Source organism: Acartia tonsa, chromosome 8 (genome assembly GCF_053477335.1).
Source record: "Acartia tonsa isolate MP-2025a chromosome 8, ASM5347733v1, whole genome shotgun sequence".
NCBI lineage: Eukaryota > Metazoa > Arthropoda > Copepoda > Calanoida > Acartiidae > Acartia > Acartia tonsa.
Genome location: NC_137267.1, coordinates 31,959,854 through 31,980,149, shown reverse-complemented (window position 1 = coordinate 31,980,149; position 20,296 = coordinate 31,959,854). Strand labels below are relative to the sequence as shown.

Sequence of the window (20,296 nt, the reverse complement as noted above, 5' to 3'; positions counted from 1 at the left end):
AGATGCTTAAAGTCTCTAAAACGACTCCTTCCCCTCCTTTAAGGGGAAAAACTGAAAAAACGTGATTTTCAAAAGTATGCCCACTTCGTGGGTGTGGAGGGCACTGAACCCGTCACCCCAGGGTCACCAATTATAAAGTCTAGGCGGCCCACAATGCTGAATTTTCACCAAGTGAAAGTCTTTGGTCATTATCTCTTATGAGAAAAAAGTTATTAATTAATTAAAATTTCAAATTGTGATTTTTTGATGGATTTCTTTGATGAAATGACAGGCTGGTCAATTTTTAGGCCATTTTTTGCGGTTTTTGGGCTGTCACGCCCAAATGGTTTGAGATAATCTCACGGGACCTTTTGCCCAACCTAAGTCTGATTATTTGTGAGGTCTAGGAAAAAAATCAGAATTACGCAAAAGATTATAATTATAATCTTTACACAGAAAAATGGCACGAGGTGAGGGTTTGAGGGGGCAAAATGAGCCGACCAGCGATTTTTGACGATGCGCAGCGACGTCGTGCTTCATCCAATCCAGGATTTTTTTTTCTTAGACCTCACAAATAACCAGACTTAGGTCGGGCAAAAGGTCCCGTGAGATTATCTCAAACCGTTTGGGCGTGACAGCCCAAAAACCGCAAAAAATGGCCTAAAAATTGACAAGCCTGTCATTTCATCAAAGAAATCCATCAAAAAATCACAATTTGAAATTTTAATTAATTAATAACTTTTTTCTCATAAGAGATAATGACACAAGACTTTCACTTGGTGAAAATTCAGCATTGTGGGCCGCCTAGACTTTATAATTGGTGACCCTGGGGTGACGGGTTCAGTGCCCCCCACACCCACGAAGTGGGCATACTTTTGAAAACCACGTTTTTTCAGTTTTTCCCCTTAAATGAGGGGAAGGAGTCGTTTTAGAGACTTTAAGCATCTCTTTGATGTTGAACAACTTTTTGAGGCGCACATTTCTTTATTTATGTTTCATTCGCCTCCGGCTGACCGTTTAGCCGTTATTCGCCGCCGAAGGCGTGATTTTTGGCGATTTTTGCCGTTTTCGAGGTTTTAATGGACATATAGGAGGGGAAAGAGTTGTCCAATCAAGTTGATGATGAAGTACATTTTTGTAGGCAATTGCATTGGCTAAATTTCATGTGAAGTAAATTTTTTTGTACCTCTAACCGGTTTTGCTCCAGCTGAATCGATTTACAGATACCCCCTAAAAACCGGAAAAAACCGGTTTTTTATAAAATTCACGGCCGGTTTTGGCCGGATCCGGCTCAAATTTTGCATGGAGTCATCCTTTGATATTCCCAACAGTTGATACTTGACGCAGCAAGATCCCAGAAAAGAGTGGTATATCTACCCCCCCCCCCCGGAATAAGAATTCTGGCTGTGACTATAAAGTTTGTTGTTGAGGCTATTGTTACCACACCTTGACACAATTGTTTTTGTAAATATATATCTTGTTCTGTTTATTGGATGTAATCGTCCTTGTTGTGTAGATATTGTTGTTGGGACTAATGTAAATACACATCTATACTGTAGAGCGCTGCTACCATGTAATAAAGGTCTGTCTGTCCGTCCGTCCGACCTAGTATGTAAATAAAATCTAATTGACAGTCTGGCTGTTCCTAGAGTGCTTTTAACTACTTTTAAAGCAAGTATATACGAAATATTGATGGACATTGCTTTGTTGCGCTATTTTTAAACATAGTTGTTCTTGTTTTGTTAAAAAGTGAACCCACCTAAGATGATTTTTTTTCTTGTAAATATGAGATAATTACAGTTTTTAAGTAATGTAAATATAAAATTGTTTCTTCGACTAAGGTTAACACTTCTCTTTTCTAATATTTTCTTTGTATATAGCATTTTTTACTAAATCTTATTTAACAAATACATTTGTGTTTATGTATATAAATAATAATTATGTTTGGAATACAGAAATCACTACTTTTGATGATTTTCTGAAATATTATTGTTTGGACTAAAGCTTTGTTTTGGCTTTTTCATTTTTTCAGTATATATATCTTTCATCTACAAGTAAAAAATACAGGTATTTGACTGCCTTTTTTTATAAATATCAATTTTTGATGAATCTCTTTTTTATTTTTGTCTTGTTTAACCTTGTATATTGATGAGTAATATTTCATTTAAAAAATAACCAAAGAAAATTAACCAAGAAACTAATTTTACTTTTCCATGAAGTTTCTTATCAACACAAAAATGCTTTTCCTGTTATTAAACATAAATTTTATTGGAATTTTTAATAAAAAGATTAAGATGGAGTTAAGTTAAAGGGTGAGCAAAGTATTTCAAGACTTTTTGGAATTAGTTTTAAAAACTTAGATTTTAAAAATTTTATTTTGCATTCAAACAATAAAACATGTGGAGTACTTTTTTTCGCCAATTTTATTTGAAATGCTTTGAACACCCTGTACATAAAAGAGTATAAATATGCTATAATAATCCTATGAAAATGTAAATAGATATTTTTGACAAGCATCTCACAACAAAATAATATTTCACATAGAAAAAAATGCCTAAATTTTAACTTAAAATCTTAAATGTTTGAACCTGAATTAAATTAACTAATTATTTTTGTTACCTAGTCTTTAATTCTCTACTATTTTATGTTAAAAATTTAGGCAAACAACGCTTTAAAACTATATTTTCTCTTTTGCTTCTCTAATATTAAAATATAATAACCACTAAATTCCTGATATAGTCTTGTATTATTGTTAATTTTTTTAAAATCTGAATATTGATTTGTGTCTTGATGTTGTTCTTTGTGAATATGTATTAAAAAAGAAAAGTATTAATTAAAACCAAGCTAAAATACTACCACTAAATAATTTGTTGAAAATTACTGTTTTTTTTTGTTTTTTTGTCAAAATTTTGGAATATGAATGTAAAAAAAAGATCTCATTTAAAATTACTTTGTTAAGATTATTTATATAAATTAAAATATTTGGTGTTTTAAAAATTTTGTGATATTATTATTCTTGTAATTAATATGTTTTAACTTGTATTATTATACTTGTATTAACTTTTTATATTATGATTTTATATTATTGTTTTTCCCCTTTGTTAAGGGTTGTATAATATTAACATTTTGGTAATTCTTGTGATTTTGAAACCTTGTTATTATATTATATATTTAACTATTAACCAAAAATAAACATTTTAAAATTTATTTTGTATTTTTTTGTTGCAAATCTACTCTACACTATGTAGCATCTGTTTGCAAGGGAGTAAGGGAGGGGACAATGGGCAATTAATTCAATTTGAGAGTTTTTGAAGAAAGGCCATGATAACCAGAATAATACCGAAAATATGGTGGAAATTGTAAAGTGATTGCTGATTAAATCTAGAAAACCATAAACTAAGAAAAAAGTTCCAAGAAAAAAAGCAATTATTTGAAAATAAGATTACCAGTATTACAGACTGACATAACCATTCTGTAATTAATTACTAGAAATATCTCCCTGAATCTCTTCAGATGACAGGGAAAGAGAAAAGAGATTTGGGGGCAAGTGATGTGAACACGGAAAAAAGGGGCAGGTAGGCGTGTAGCTGGATGGGCAAGTTTATGACCCGCACGCCTTCCTGCCCCTTTTTATCCTGTTTATTTCCCCCACTTCCCTTCTCCATTTCCCTTTCTCGTCTACTTTTAAAAAGGTGGGAATGAAGGGAGTGAAATATAGTATGGGAGGGGGCCGTGTATTTATATTTGAACTACTCTCTGTCTGCAAAACTATATATATTCAAAATTAACATAGTGAGTAACGGCATTTCTTGCGCAAGTCCCCAAACTCAGTCAGAAACTGCTAAATTCTTGCACATTCCCTTTAAGCCAGTCCCCAAAGTCTGAGACTCCTAAAGATTGAATATTCGATCCATTGTCCCCTCCCTTACTCCCTGATCTGTTTGTCAGTAATGCTAAGTTAGCCGTTCGTCCTAATTGAATTTTCTGCACGCCTTATTATACTTTTAAATTATACAAAAACTATGACAACAATGTCCTTAAACATCGCACTCGCACATTTCATATAAACCACTAATGTATTATTTATGTGTTTAAGAAAGTATTTTTGTTGATAAGATAAGGTTATTGATAGGTCAGGTCAAGTAAAGGTTAAGAGTCATGCAGGGACAGAACATCGTATGGTCCCTTTAAGGGATTGAAGCGTGTTTTTCTATAAACGAAAATAAAAGGGGAGTTACATGGTCCATTCGTTAAAATTAGTAAAGCCTCCAAAACTGTTTTATATCAATTTTTAGCACGGAATTAGCGTAACTTAGACCTCAGCATAGCTTTTGATAGTGATTGGTATATATAAATATTTAGGTTTCACATTGAAATCTGAGGAGATATAAATAGTCCCAAGTCAATTTGTAATGTCTGAATAATAGATATGTAAAATAAATATTTGTGAGTTAGCTTTTACTAATTTGGTAAGTTTTTTTTATATCAAAATCAAAATATATTTATAGTGATTATTTGTTATTAAAGCATAGATTGAAGCAACGTTCTCATACATTCTCTAATTTTTTATAAAACAGAAATAGATGTTAAGCGGACTCTCCACCACCTAGCAAGTCTAAGACCCTGAAGATAGAGGCGAAGAAAGAACTTAAAATATACTTTAACATATATTTATACTTTAAACCTGAGACATTATTTCTTATATTTATCATGAGCTTATCAATCTGGTATGTTTCTGACTCACTTTTGAATCTGGTATTTTACTGGCACTAACTGAACTTGTTTTATTTTCTGGATGTACCATAAGAGCTTTGTTAGTATCCTCACCTAAATCATCTGCATCTCCATCATTTGTTTCTAAAGAGGTACCATTAATAAACTCTTCTGAAGCTATACTATCATTTTTTGGCTTATGATCTGCATTCATTTCAATTACTTTTCTTTCCTTCAATACTTCATTAGAATCTATAGATTCAATGTCTGTTTCATTTCCATTTAAAGGTATTGTATTGATTTCTTTGGTTTCAGCCTCATATTTTGGCTTCATGTCTGTATTTATATTGCTTGCTTCTGCTTCCTTTAATATTTCATTTGAATTAGTTGGAACTGAGCCTTTACCAAGAGCCTTTATTGTAGACTCATTCAAAATGTCTTCTTCATTTACAGCTCTATCATTTGGTTTTGTCACTTTACTTCTTTCCCCTTCCATTAATTCTTCATTTGAATCAGTTGATTTCAACATATTTTCCCCCCTACCAGTTCTTTCATCTCCAAATTTGTGCCATGAATGACCACCTCTTGGAAGTTTTCCTTGCATTATGCCTACATCAGCATTGTCTCCAAAATTTCTCTGAGATCCTTTTTCTCCCATAAGATTGTGCCAAGAATGTCCCCTTCTTGGAAGCTTATTATCCTTCATAGTGTTCCAAATATTTCCACCATTTGGAAGTTTACTAATAACTATTTGCCTGTCAGTTAATTTCTTATTCATGTCTTTTAGGTTTTTGTCATCCATATTATTTCTTTGTTTAAACTTGTCCCATGAGCTACCACCACCAATTATTTCAATACCTCTTTTGTTTTGAGAATCTTCAGTATTATTATGAGGTCCTCCCATTTTACTTCCAAATTTATCCCATGAATATCCACCTCTTGGTAACAATGTTCCAACTGTTTTGATTGATTTGTTCATTTTTGGATTGCTTCCTACTTCCACAGTGTTTCTGGGTTTGGTGAATGGAACCTGTCTATCTTCACCTGTTGGACCTCCATGAAGTGTCCAAGAGTGCCCACCTCTTATCAATCCCGGTCCTGTTTCTATTACTCTTAGTCCTGCTTTGTTTGTATTGCTTGATTTATCTAGTATTGTTGTACTAGTGTCTAGTTTTTGATTGTGGGATGAACCATCATTTGTAATTGGGTGCAAACCTAACATAGATCCCCTTTTTCCAAAAGGTTCTCTTCTTGTGTTAGATAATATTTCTCTACCTCTTAGTGTTGGAGGTTTCATTTCGCCTGCAATCAAGTGTTTTCCTTTATCTCCATTAGGTATGTGTGTTAATTGTCCTCTGATTGAATGAAATCCACTTCTGCCTAATTCTCCTTTATTAGTGTGTGTTGATTGACCTCTGATAGAACCAAATCCACTTCCTCCTAATTCTCCTTTGATTGAATGTGATAATGCTCTTTCATTGCCATTATTGTTGGTATTTCCATCAGAATTTTTTAATGCACTTTTCTCAACTTCTCCAACATAATCATTTAAAGCTGTCTCATTTTTTGTGTCTTTTGTAAAACCTTCATTACCAATTGATTGTGCCTGTAGACCAAATCTAGGTAATTCTCCTTTATTACTACTGGTATTTGATTCATGCTGCTGTTCACCAAATTTGTCATCTTCAATAAAACCTTTGCTAATGTTACCTCTTCCACCATTGGCAGAAATATGTTCAACATCTCCTCCATCACTAACTTCTAATGAAGTTCCACTGCTGAATACTTCCGTACCTTTTACTTTATCCTGTGTTGAAGCTTTATTTATCCCTTTATTTTCCATATGTTTACCATATTTACCATCATATTCTGTGCCATATCCTCCTTTATGTTTTGTGCCATAACCTCCTTTATGATTTGTGCCATAACCTCCTTTGTGATTTGTTCCATAACTTCCTTCATGATTTGTCCCATAACCTCCTTCATACTTTGAGCCATAACTGCCTTCATTTTCTGCACCATAGCTACCTTCATTCTTTGAGCCATAACCCCCTTCATGAATTATCCCATAACCTCCTTCATGCTTTGAGCCATAACCACCTTCATTTTCTGCACCATAGCCAGCTTCATGCTTAGAACCATAAACTCCTTCATGCTTTGAGCCATAACCTCCTTTGTGATTTGAGCCATATACTCCTTCATGCTTTGTGCCATAACCACTCTCTTTAGTTGTTCCATATCCAACCTCATGCTTTGAGCCATAACCACCTTTATGTTTTGAGCCATAACCACCTTTATGTTTTGACCCATAACCACTTTCAGGTTTTCTGCCATATCCACCTTCATGCTTTGATCCATAGCCACCTTCATGCTTTAATCCATATCCACCTTCATGCTTTAATCCATAACCACCCTCATTAATCATTGAATTTCCTTTAAGAATACCTCCTCCACTTCCAGAAATTCCTAAATTGTGAATACTTTGACTACCACCTCCATGTACAATAGTATTCCCTTTGTGGATACTGGTGCCTCCTCCTATATTGTGTATACTCTGACTTCCACCTCCATTAATAATTGTATTTCCATTTCCTTCTATACCATGAATATTATGAATGCTTTGAATACCCCCACTATTAATGATTGTGTTTCCATTGTGAATGCCTCCTTCACTATGCAAAACAGCTCCTGAATTTTGAATGCTTTGACCATTTAAGATTGCATTTCCACTATACATTCCTCCACCACCATGAAAGTTGATTCCATTCCCTTGTGCTCCATGACTGTTATGAATACTCTGACTACCACCTCCACGCATTACAGAACTTCCTCCTATGTTGTCAATTCCATGACCACCCCCTGCATTAATAAATATGTTTTCCCTGTGAATGCCCCCTCCATTTGCAATAGCTCCTATGTTGTGACCTCCATTCTTAATTGTATTTCCATACCCTTCTGTTCCATGTGTACTACTTTTATGAATTCCACCACCTCCATGAACATGATTGCCCAATATGTTGTGAATCCCATGACTTCCTCCTCCATTAATTGCTGCATGTGTACCCCCTCCACTGTGAATAGTATTTGCAATGTTTTCTCCATTTCCCTGACTTCCACCACTAGTAAAGAGTGTCCCACTTTCATGAATTCCACCTCCTTTGCCAGTAAAGATTGACCCACCCCCATAAATTCCACCTCCTCCACCAGTAAAGATTGACCCACCATCATGAATTCTACCTCCTCCGCCAGTAAAAATTGACCCACCTTTATGAATTCCACCTCCTCCACCAGTAAAGATTGGCCCACCTTGATGAATTCCACCTGCTCCATGAACTATGTTCCCTCCAATGTTATGAATTCCACCACCATGAATAGAATTACCCACTATGTTTTGAATCCCTTGATTTAGTCCTCCATTAATTGCTGTATATGTGCCACCTCCACTTTGAATAGTATTTGCAATGTTTTCTCCATTTTCCTGATTTTCACCACTAGAGAAGAGTGTCCCACTTTCATGGATTCCACCTCCTCTACCAGTAAAGGTTTGCCCACCTTCCTTAATTCCACCTCCTCCATGAACTATGTTCCCTCCAATGTTATGAATTCCACCACCTCCATGAATAGAATTGCCCATTATCTTGTGAATCCCATGACTTTTTCCTCCATCAATTGCTGTATGTGTGCTTCCTCCACTGTGAATAGTATTTGCAATATATCCTCCATTTTCCTGATTTTCACCACTAGAAAAGAGTGTCCTACTTTCATGAATTCCACCTCCTTTGCCAGAAAAGAGTGTCCCACCTCCATTTCCTCCACCAGTTAAGATTGACCCACCTTCATGAGTTCCACCTCCTCCACCTGTAAAGATTGGCCCACCTTGATGAATTTCACCTGCTCCATGAACAATGTTCCTTCCAATGTTATGAATTCCACCACTATGAATAGAATTATCCACTATGTTTTGATTCCCATAATTTAGTCCTCCATTTATTGCTGTATGTGTTCCCCCTCCACTGTGAATAGTACTTGCAATGTTTCCTCCATTTCCATGAATTCCACCACTTGTAAAGAGTGTCCCACTTTCATGAATTCCACCTCCTCCGCCAGTTAAGATTGACCCACCTTCATGAATTCCACCTCCTCCACCAGTAAAGATTGGCCCACCTTCATTAATTCCACCTGCTCCATTAGTAAAGATAGACCCACCCCCATGAATTCCACCTCCTCCACCAGTAAAGATTGGCCCACCTTCATGAATTCCACCTCCTCCATGAATTATGTTCCCTCCAATGTTATGAAGTCCATGGCTGCCTCCATCAGTAAAAATTGATCCACCTTGATGAATTCCTCCTCCTCCATGGCTGATAATTCCATGAGATACACTGCCAATTCCAATGCTGGAACCTCCATTACTGTTAATTTTATGAAAGCCACTGCCCTGGCCATTATTAGACACTCCAAGACTGCTAATTGCATGAGAGCCATCATCAATTACAATTGATCCACCTTGATGAATTCCTCCTTCTCCATTACTGATAATTCCATGAGATCCACTGCCAATTCCAATACTAGTTCCTCCATTACTGTTAATTTCATGAAAGCCACTGCCCTGGCCAATATTAGACAACCCACTACTACTAATTCCATGAGAGATACTTCCTATTCCAAGATTGGACCCTTTATGACTGCTAGATTCATGATGGCCACTACTAGTTCCTTTGCTGGAACTTCCATGGTTATTAATTTCATTAAAGCCATTTCCATGTTTAATACCAGCACCACCATTACTGCTAATGCTTTGAGAGCCACTTCCATATCCCATACTGGAACCTCCTTTACTGTTGATTTCATGAAAGCCATTGCCAATTTCTATATCAGAACCTCCATGACTGCTAACTCCATTAGAGACACTTTCAACTCCATAATCAGAACCTCCTTGGGTGCTAGTTTTGTGGAAACCACTACCAATTTCCAAACCAGAACCTCCATGACTGTTAATTCCATGAGAACCAATTCCAAGTCCTGATTCTCCATGGCTTCCAGTACCATGAAGGCTACTAGCAATTCCCACACCTCCATGTGTACCTTCCCATGTCGAAGTCAATATTTTTTTGAACTTCCCATTATTGTCATGCATTAATGTCAGCCATTGTTCATGATTATCTTCTTTTGATTTGTAATACCAATGTTTTACTTTCACCTTACCATTATTGATATGGCCACTCTGGTGCAATTTAAAACCAGGATGAACTTTAATAGGATGATATTGAGGAATATTTATCAAATTTCTGTTGTCAACAACTTTTTTGCTAGGTTTGGAACCACTGCTTGAATCAGCTACTACAAATGTGAGATAATTTCATTATTCTCAAAAAAAGATATCAAGAATTTTAAAAAATAATGTATTTGATTTTTTATATTTAATAAGATGATCAACCTGTTTGAAGATTATAAGATTCAATCAATACAATCCATATCAAAACCAAAAATAGTTCTGTCTAGAATATAAGGATTATCAAGGATAAGACTCCATAAAATAGAAAATTTGTAATGGTACATTAATTAAATTTAGATCGCGAAAACATATATAATTTTTCTTCTAAATATGACTTACCCTGTCCATAACATGAAATTGTAGGAGCTAAATAAAATCAATAAACAATAAAATATGCCTTTAAAACCAATACTTAACCCTTACAGATCGGGCCCCTATTCCCACCTTAATAGATCGGGGAGGGGGGGGGGGGTTCATATTGACTTTGACCGGACACCACGACCGACACAGACCAGATATCCTAATAAAATCAACTCTTGCCGACGTATAATTACTAAACTTAAAAAGTCATGAAGTCACAACTCTCTATCTTACCTACAAAAAAATGACATTGAAAAAATAGAGGGGGGGGGGTCAATATGACCCCCCCCTCCCCCCGATCTGTAAGGGTTAAACCCACAAACAGAAATAGTTGTCGTAAAGAAAGTATAATATGTATTTACATACTGGAAATGTTATGCTCATTTCTATTCATAGAATGGCAGTATAACAAGAACTTTGTAAAACATATGTTTGTCAAACCAGAATAAGTTAATTGCTGAGTAGCTTTACAATTCCAGGTTTAGTTTTCTGAATTTTTTTCTTTTCTAAAGATGAGTATATCGTCTAAAACATAAAAACTCAAACTTACCTAAATAAAAAGGTATAAATTTGACAAATCCATTAAAAACCTTTTAACCTTATTATAGAGTTGCTACATTATTAACATTGTTACGAGAACTAAAAGAACAATTTTGAAAATATTTACAAAATCCAATGTTTTCTTCTTTATAACTGGATCATGTTTCAATAACAAAATGTTTTAATAACATGGATAACATAATGTATAGCCGACCAACAACTTTCAAAATTTGAAAAGTGGAGAGAAGGAAGATAAATAAAAGATATCACATTGGTCCCTGGATAGATTTAGGCTTTTTTATTTTCAGATTGAAGTCTTAGGACGATTTTAGGTTTTTTTTTATTTTCTTTTAAATTCCATACAATTTTAGGAGCGCAGCCTTTTTAGCTTTATATATTGTTACACCCCAATTTTATTTAGGATAATTTTAGGTAAAAGATGATTTAAACTAAATTAGTATCGGATTTTAGAAATATTAGTTTTGAAATTTTGCCCCTGCCAAAACCTGATGTACATAAAGTACTAAACATATAATGTAAAATATATTTTCATTTATTTATGAAATTCATGTTTTACGTGTATAATCAATGTTTTAATTATACATGTATAGTATATTTATTTTAATGTGAAATATTACGTTTCATATGTATATGTGTTTTAGAGGTTGAAGGGTTGAATAAGGATTTATTACCTTTTATAGAATTTGGATGATCAGGAATAATCGACAAAAATTTTGTACATCTATTACAAATAGCAGCTGAGAAAATCGTATTTCCTCCAAAAAAATGTTCATAAAATACATAGAGAAAATAATAAAATATAAAATCAAGAAAAAACATTAATATGATATGATAATAATATCCTTATCAAATGTCAAAAAGTCGTCTTTGTTTATTATTGATCTTTTCTCAACCAATGGAAATCGAGCAAAATATCCTCGACCAATGAAAAATGACAATAACATTAAATTGACCAATCAGAGTCGAGCAAATAAAATATGAACCAATGAGAATAAACAAAAGTGTTTTGAAGGATTCTATTCAGTCATATGAGCAGAAATAAGGATGATTCAGTTCACAGCTGCTTAATTTTTATGTTTTATAGTATAAAATGTTAAAGAAGTGATATTTTTGTTGATTCTACACTATAATTCATCTTTTTATCCGTTAGTCTGTAGCGCTTTAGAGAAAATGTGATTTTATTTTCTGCTTTTAAGCTAGATAGACAGTAGTTTTTTTTACAGCAATTGTAAATTAAACAGCTAAAAACCTGCACAAAAGAAATACAAATGTTTATGAGATCCTGCTGGGCACATACAATGTCTTAAAACAGTTCCATTCGTTTGTAGGACTTGATTATTTTAATAGATTTATTGATTTTAATTAAGAATAAATTTTAGAATTAAAAGGTATAAAGCTATGGATAAAAATTTGATACACGTACCCAATTATATATTTCAAACGTACAATGCAAGTTTAAACCAATTATGTTTTGATAAAAAGTACATAAAGTTTTTAGCTAACGAAGAAAAGAATTGTTTATAAAACTTTGGGTTCACAATTAATGGGGGGGGGGGGGGGAGTTTTTACACATAATAGGAAATGAAAATTCAGTATCAAATTTTGCCCTGGCATTTTGGGCTTGTTTTTATAGTTATCAACCTAATTCTTTTTGTAAACTCTCATGATTGGATCTACCTGTAAAACTTTGAAAATTGAATTTTGGGACTTTCCTTCTGTGGGCTAGTTGGGCAAAAGACCCCTCCAAACACTAAAATCTTAAGTACTGAACTTATTTTTAAAGATATCGAACTGATTTTTTTATTGGAAACTATTTTCACATGACTGAAATAAGTAGTAACTATGAATTTTATTTACGCACTATCCTTCTAGGGGCTTTTGGGGTAAAACAACCTCCACAATTAAATACAAAATTTATAAGTTTTGAGCTTACAAGCCCCTAGAAGTTAATTGCAAAAATATAATATGAGGTGGCTAATTAACTCATTTATGTAACAAAAGGTTCCATTTAAAAAATCAGCTCGATATCTTTAAAAATAAGCTCATAACTTAAAATTTTAGTGTTTTGTTGGGGGGGGGGGGGGGGGGGTCTTTTGCACCACTAGCCCCTAGAAGGAATTTTCAAAGTTTTACAGGTAGATCCAATCATATATGAGAGTTTACAAAAAGAATTAGGTTGATAACTATAAAAACAAGCCCAAAATGCCAGGGCAAAATTTTATACTGAATTTTCATTTCTTATAAGTGTACAAACTTCCCCCCTCCCCCCCCCCCCCCTTAATTTACAGTCTTTATCATTTCTGATCTATTGTCTGCATTCTCATAATTGATAAGTATGAATATTTATTTTAGAATAAAAATGAAGGCCCATTATTTTAACATCGATAATGGATATCTGGAGGGCCTTTGCAGGGGATTCAAGAATGGTATTCTACGTCAGGTATTGTTTTTTAATAAAAATTACATAACATGAAGGTTTGATAAGAACAATTATATCCACAAATTAGAATCTTAAAATGGCATCATAGAATATGTAATTAAGTTAATTTTTGTTGGACTAGAGAAAAGTTGAATGATGTTAGTTAAGAACGATTTAGCCTCCCAAAGAAAGAGAGGGAAAAGTTAGGAGAAGCTTTTGGTGGACAAACTTCTAATAGGGTTTAAAACATACCTAATTATCCTTGAATATAGGATTCATCACGCGCCACAAAAAATCCATCCAACAACAATATCCAAATCAACCCGATAGTCATATTCAATAATACTTTTTTAGGATGATTATCTAAATCTTGTTCAATGTGAAACTTTGGATGATTTGAAGCTCCATCTTCAGGTGAAAATATTTTAATTTATGTACCTACTGTTGTTTTGTTTTTACAAATATGGATGTAAAACAACGACATTACTAATTTCATCTTATTGTTCTGGCTTTAAGAATGTAATATAAAGGATGTTTTATTGTGAGCTTAAAGTCTTCTCAACCGATAAATAATTTTCAACTTCAAATTTCTTAACATACTTTTTGTCTACAAATGACAGGTGTCTCACTTTTGTTTAACAAATCCTACCTAAAGTGAATCACTTATTGGGAAGTATAAACACGTTTTTGTTGTGAGATAATTATCCAATTGTTGGAAATTGGTTATGTAGATTAAAAGAAAATAGACCATCATTGCTGCATTGGTTTTGTGTCTGTTAAGCCCAACATTTAAATAAAACATTTCACTTTAAACATGTATACCTACAGTCCTAATTTTAAAGTGGTAATATTGTTTTAGTCTACCGACTACGGAAACTTCCTTGCCAACGAGAGCACCCTGCAAGTCAGCGTCATCGACGAGAAAATCCGCGAGAAGTTTGTGGTGGAGTTCCAGCACTTGCGCAACCATGCCAGTGGTCCTCTGGCTACATTCCTGGACTATATCACTTATGGATACATGATTGATAATATTGTCCTCCTTATCACAGGTATTCACAATTCAAGGCTAAGTAAGTTGCAGATATGTTAATCCTTTTTTAAAATGTACAAAATTCCAACTTGTGCAGATTGCAACTATAAGGGGAAGATATAGCGTCCGTTCTTTGTTCAAGAGGTGACTCGAGCTAAACTCAGAAGATGTTACTTACACATTGTCACGTTTGATGCTATTTGAACCTATTACCTTGAACACCAAGTACTTTTGAACAAAGGTCTTATAATTAAAGGATTGTTTTTGTATAGTTTGATCACTACATTAGCATTGATTTACTTTACTGATTTAAGATCTTATCTAAGCACAGAAAATAAAATATAATTATTGGATATTCATGATATGTTCACTACCTAGGTATCAACTTTACTTTTTTACTGTTAGGAACCTTGCACCAAAGACCAATTGCTGAGTTGGTTGGAAAATGCCATCCTCTTGGTAGCTTCGAACAGGTACATTATAACATTTTAAATAAACAAATGTAGAAGAGTTGAGGTATTATACTAAGAATATATAGATGCTAGGTATCTAAAATAAAACAATCGCACCTAAAATATTTCTCTAAAAACTCAGTAGACAATCATTATTGATCTATGAAGTATTTTATTACTTAAGATGGAGGCTATCCATATTGCATCAACTCCCGCTGAGCTGTACAACGCTGTCCTTGTCGACACCCCGCTTGCTCCTTTCTTCCAGTCATGCATCAATGAACAGGTACATTTTTGTTGCATGGTAGCTAGGGATGGGAATCCGTCGAATTTTTGGGCCGGATTCGGATTCCGGATTCTGAAGGAATCCGTCAAAAAAAGTGACGGATTCTTGCGGATTCCGGATTCTTATTTTTGGCGGATTCCGGATTCGGATTCCGGATTCTAGCAGTATTTTAAAAGGCCGTCCGTCACAGAGGGATAGCTTTTTTCGTTAATTTATCACTATGTCATGTTACTTGGTTGAAGCCTTGATTTGTTTAAAGTGTTGACTTCCAGCATAACTAAAACATTTACATCACATTAGTAATTATTAAAATTTGTTATATAGAAAATTTTTTTTTTGATCTTTGTCTTCAAACAGAGGGAGTTATAAGAAAAAAGACGGTAATTTTAGCCTACCAATTTAGAATCCGGAATCCGCTATAAAAAAACGGATTCCGGATCCGGATTCGGATTCCAAAATTGGCCGAAAATTGAGCGGATTCCGGATTCCGGATTCCGGATTCGGATTCCGGATCCGGATTCCCATCACTAATGGTAGCGCAGCTACGGGAAAATAATAGTATGTTTGTACGTCACTTTGTCTCAGAAACTTAAGCTTTACAGCTTAATATCTTTCTTGTTTAAAAAGTATTAAAAGTCCACACTAAACATCTTCATAAAAAAGATATAGAAGGTGTCATACTTTTATATTCAGTCTATTAAATTAAAAAGTAAGTTAACTTTTTAAAGTGTAATAGAAATTCTGGTAGGTAATCAATTCTTTAACAATAAATAGAAGAAAAATATAAGAAGTCAAATAAATTGCAGTATATTGAATGTCAATTATTAGATATATTTATTTATTTCATTTGGGCTACCAAATTCTTGATTTTATTTCTGAATTTATACTTTCTAGTGTAATTCTAATATAAAAATGTAGATACTTAAATTACGAGTTTGTTACAATAATCTTCTCTTTTGGTAGGTACATTTTTCCATGTAATTAAATGAATTTCTTTAGGATCTTGATGAGATGAACATTGAAATCATCCGTAACACCCTGTACAAATCTTATCTCGAGTCATTCTACAATTTTTGCAAGGTAAATTAACATCCGCATAAAATATTATGCCTCTACCTACAAAGGGGGGAGGCGTATGTGCCACTTTTTGAAACCAAAAGTAAAACGTGCATGAACTTAGCCCATAAAAGGGTTACAGCTCTAAAATTCTGCACAGCAGTTGCTTTTGTGGTGGACAGTAAGGAACTGTGAAGAAACGGCGGCGGAACCGCCGCTCCCGCCGAAAACTGCCGTTTCCCCCGATTTTTTTTTGCCTTTTCTCGCCATTTTCAATCATCTGAGATAAACTTTTTTTATAAAAATTTCGCTTATATTTTCTCTTGACAGTGACACTTGTAAGATTTTACACTTGCATTTTTTTTTAATATTGACATGTTTGAAATATTACAAGTGTCACGTGAAAATATAAGGGAAATTTTTATGAGAAAAAAAGTTTATCTCAGATGGTTGAGAACTGTCTAATTTGGCGAAAATGTGCAAAAAAAAATTCGGCGGGAAACGGCGGTTTCGGCGGGAGCGGCGGTTCCGCCGCAGTTTCTTATTGTTCTCCACAAAAGCAACTGCTGTGCCGAATTTTAGAGTTATAACTCTTTAATGGGCTGAGATCATGCACGTTTTACTTTTGGTTTCAACAAGTGGCACATCCGCCTCCCCCCTTTAAGGAGTTAATGGTTCTTAAGCGCATAGGTAAGTATTTAAGAATTATGACATTAATAGGTAATAATATGTGTAATGAAATGTCTTGTTAAATTAAAGAGGATTGAACTACAAACATTCTTAATGATAAAAATATTTTTGGCTTTTAAAGGATAGGTTAAGTAAAGGTTAAGAGCAAAATGGTACCCCGGATGGGTAGATTCCCCCATGCACACCTTACTTGCAGAATTAAAGAATTAAAATTATTTATAGGCCATCGGTAGCGAGACCGCTGACGTGATGTGCGAGATCTTGGCTTTTGAGGCAGACAGAAGAGCATTTATCATCACTATCAACTCTTTCGGCACTGAGCTCACTAAGGTAAGCTGCATTCTTGTTAGTAGCAAATTAAAATCTGATTTTCTCGGCTACTGTTTCAGACATATGCCTGATTCTTCTGTTATAACTATTTTTGTACAATCGTCAGTCTACCTGCTTCTTGGAAATGTCTTATGTTTGTTGTGAATATTCCCATGGCTCGTATTAGCCTCTTCTCCTCTTTAACTCCCCTTGTCTGTCCGTATTTTGTGGCAAACCGATTTCTATTTATCTAATAAATTGTTTACCTATCCTAAGATAGATTTCCAATAACTACCTACCTATTATCTCTCAAATACACTGCGAAGCCAAAAAAATAGGCAAATCCGAATTTTCAGAATAGTAGCTTTATTATTTTGGATGATTTTACTATAATTTTTTTTTTTAGTTGATTATTACCTACCTATTTAGGATGATAGAGAGAAGTTGTACCCTACATGTGGCAAGCTGTACCCCGACGGATTGAAGTCCCTTGCCAGGGCCGATGATTACGAACAGGTATGATATTTTACAGCAACTAACTCTGTGCCCTTTGCATCTAAGGTTTTTGTAAACGAAGGGCGAGGGAGGAGACAAATGATAGTCTAAATTCATCTCTATACTTATTTTTTAAGCTAACTTAAATCCATCATGTGATATATGTGAAGCTTTCCTAAAGTTGAGAGCGTTGTGGTTAACGAGATCTTAACTGACAAAAAAAAACTTCTCTAGGTTCTTTGCATATCTGAGAATTAATTGCAGTAAGAAAAAGGTTTTGTTGTTATTTTTTGATTACCAAGACCTTATGTATATTGTTTACTTACAATATATAAGGATTAGAAACAGCCATAAAAAGGTTATGAACTTATGAGTAGTACCTCTTAAATTATAGTTAATTATTTAGGTATAACCAAACATTAAACCCCTATTTCAAAGCGGAATTTGTCTAATTACTTTATCATTGCCTAAGTGTGGCAGGTGTCTTATTTATCTCCAACCTTTTAAAAGGAACATAATGATCTTACCCACTGACAGCAAATAGATTAACTGAAACATATTTTCAAAGGAAAAAGAAAGAAACTACTTTAGATAGTTTTCACTAGTTTAAAAGGGAGTTCCATGAAGTTTATTAAATAAGTTTAGGCAGTGATCCTTCAAATGTTACTTTAGTTTGACCGCTGAACATGAATAAAATGCTCTAATTTTTAGGTCAGGCAAGTAGCTGAATACTACAGTGAGTACAAGCAATGTTTTGAGGGTGCTGGTACCAATCCCGGGGAGAAGACACTGGAAGATAAATTCTTTGAGTATGAGGTGAGTTTTATCAATAATGGTTTATTAGCCCAATATTGATTGATATTTTGGTGGATGGTTAATATTATTAACTAAAGGGCAGATTTTCTTAACAGAAAGGACTTTATTAATCTTGACTATGATAGAAGCATCTTTTTGATAGCACAACATTTGCCATAAATTGGTTTGCCATGAGTTCTTGTTTAGGCTAATGTATTCCCCTTGATCTTTATATTTCTTACGCGCAACTGACTTGATAGTAGCACAGAAAGTACAATTTTAACATCTTAACTTCATAAAATCTGTTGCCTGTGTTAGATTTTGAATTGTAAAAAGAAAAATGGAATGGTACTAAGAGTGGAGATAATTTTTATTCAAGGGGGAGGGGGGTTTTATTGCTATTAACCCTTCATTTATACCAGTATCTTTTTTCTACCTTGCTATTTGATTTGTCAACCTTTCTATTCTTTATCTATCTAGGTTAAGTTGAACGTGAATGCGTTCCTGCAACAATTCCACTATGGCGTATTCTACTCCTTCCTGAAGTTGAAGGAACAGGAGTGTAGGAATGTTGTGTGGATCTCTGAGTGTGTCGCACAACGGCACAGGTAAGTTTGTTCATTGGCGATACTTCTTAGATTGTTGGTGGTGGTCAAAACTTCATCCCCTTTCCCTTGACTTACAAGAATAGATGTAGAATATACGTTGATATTATGACAGTGGAAAAGTTGTTATCAATGTAGGTTGCTATTTCCCCTGTCATTTACTGGTCAGTTCTTTCATACAGTATTAGAGGAGGGGATGGGTGGAATCGTTATTTTAGCCCGCTTCAAGTTTCACTTTATTAGAGTAAATGTTAGTGTAAGATCCAAGTCATAATAAATCTATTCTTACAACTTTGAAAAATGGAGTCTAAGAACGGATAATTGATGATAATTTTCGGTTTTGGTGCTTTGATATTTTCAATAGGTAATAAAAGGTAAGGAAGGCATACCAAATAAAAATAAATTTTCAAATGTATATTTATATGTATATTTTTTTTATTTTTCAGGGCCAAGATTGATAACTACATTCCCATCTTCTAAATTTCTGCCTGCTTTGATCTGTCTTATCCAATATAACAAGGAAATTAGATTAATTTTGGTGGAATTAAGTGGACTTTATCTTTTATAGGTTTAGGTTGAACTATATTATTGCTTCGAGATAACCAAAAAATAGGAACTTAATCACACCAAAATTAATTCTTTTTTTATTTCTGTTAAAGCTGTTTCATTTCAGTAAATTTCAACAGAAAAATCGTTGTAAAAAAAGATAAAAAGACTCTTAAATTATCAAATTAAAAAAGTCATTTATATTTAAGTGTTTTAGATATAAGAAAATTAAAAGTTTGTTTATATAAAAATTTTGAAGATAAATTGATTTAAAGTTGAACCTTACTTATTGATTTTAATTCTAAAGCCTTGCATATAAGGTTATTTAAAATTAAACTTATATTTCCTCCTAATATAACATCTAAGACTATAGGTAAAATTTGAAAAAGAATTGGTGTTTTTATATTATTGTGATTTATTATATTTATTTTATCCTAGTGATTTTATTTCATTTTAATTACATATTATTTATTAGAGCATTTTTATTTGTCAGCATTTTGTAAATGTGTTAAGTAATTATTATATGAAAATAAATTTGATTATTAAAGTTTGATTTTTAATTTTGTGTTTTCAACCTGCGAACGTGGATCAAAACGTAGCGCATCCGCTCGTCGTCAGGGAGGTGCTTGGTTCGAATCTTGGCTCGACACCGCGTCAGAACTAAATACTTTAAAAGTGGGTTCTACTGCTGCTATGTTAGGTCCTCGACATAAATAATTAAGTGT

The 20,296-nt window shown here is 33.8% G+C and overlaps 2 protein-coding genes across 3 annotated transcripts; one reads left to right on the top strand and one right to left on the bottom strand.

Annotated features, from left to right (window-relative positions):
- Nucleotides 1-4,633: 4,633 nt before the first annotated feature.
- Nucleotides 4,634-10,987, bottom strand: LOC145326729 (uncharacterized). 2 transcript variants are annotated; one of them, XM_080170106.1, is made up of 4 exons: nt 10,878-10,987; nt 10,307-10,333; nt 10,130-10,190; nt 4,634-10,032 (listed from the first exon to the last, which is right to left on the bottom strand). In XM_080170106.1, the coding sequence occupies exons 2-4, from the start codon at nt 10,313-10,315 to the stop codon at nt 4,688-4,690; spliced, it is 5,415 nt and encodes a 1,804-aa protein (XP_080026232.1). In that variant the 5' UTR covers nt 10,316-10,333; nt 10,878-10,987; the 3' UTR covers nt 4,634-4,687. The 2 variants fall into 2 exon arrangements, with proteins under 2 accessions (XP_080026232.1, XP_080026233.1); XM_080170107.1 differs by having other exon boundaries at nt 4,634-10,029.
- Nucleotides 10,988-13,203: 2,216 nt separating this feature from the next.
- On the top strand, nt 13,204-20,131 carry VhaAC39-1 (V-type proton ATPase subunit VhaAC39-1). Its single transcript, XM_080170105.1, has 13 exons — nt 13,204-13,328; nt 13,662-13,721; nt 14,167-14,356; nt 14,743-14,810; nt 14,974-15,075; nt 16,075-16,155; nt 17,044-17,151; nt 17,560-17,646; nt 18,337-18,441; nt 18,901-19,028; nt 19,472-19,545; nt 19,685-19,697; nt 19,879-20,131. Exons 1-11 carry the CDS (start codon nt 13,224-13,226, stop codon nt 19,503-19,505), a joined length of 1,068 nt encoding a protein of 355 aa, XP_080026231.1. The 5' UTR covers nt 13,204-13,223; the 3' UTR covers nt 19,506-19,545; nt 19,685-19,697; nt 19,879-20,131.
- The last annotated feature ends 165 nt before the right edge of the window (nt 20,132-20,296 follow it).

What these genes read in the sequence shown, in the direction of transcription:
- LOC145326729 (XM_080170106.1), bottom strand. An exon ending in ATCTTATAATCTTCAAACAG is followed by an intron (nt 10,033 to 10,129) that starts GTTGATCATCTT and finishes TCACATTTGTAG; the next exon opens with TAGCTGATTCAAGCAGTGGT.
- VhaAC39-1 (XM_080170105.1), top strand. Translation starts at nt 13,224, where the DNA reads ATGAATATTTATTTTAGAATAAAAATGAAGGCCCATTATTTTAACATC. An exon ending in CATTCTACAATTTTTGCAAG is followed by an intron (nt 16,156 to 17,043) that starts GTAAATTAACAT and finishes AATTATTTATAG; the next exon opens with GCCATCGGTAGCGAGACCGC. An exon ending in GGGCCGATGATTACGAACAG is followed by an intron (nt 17,647 to 18,336) that starts GTATGATATTTT and finishes TCTAATTTTTAG; the next exon opens with GTCAGGCAAGTAGCTGAATA.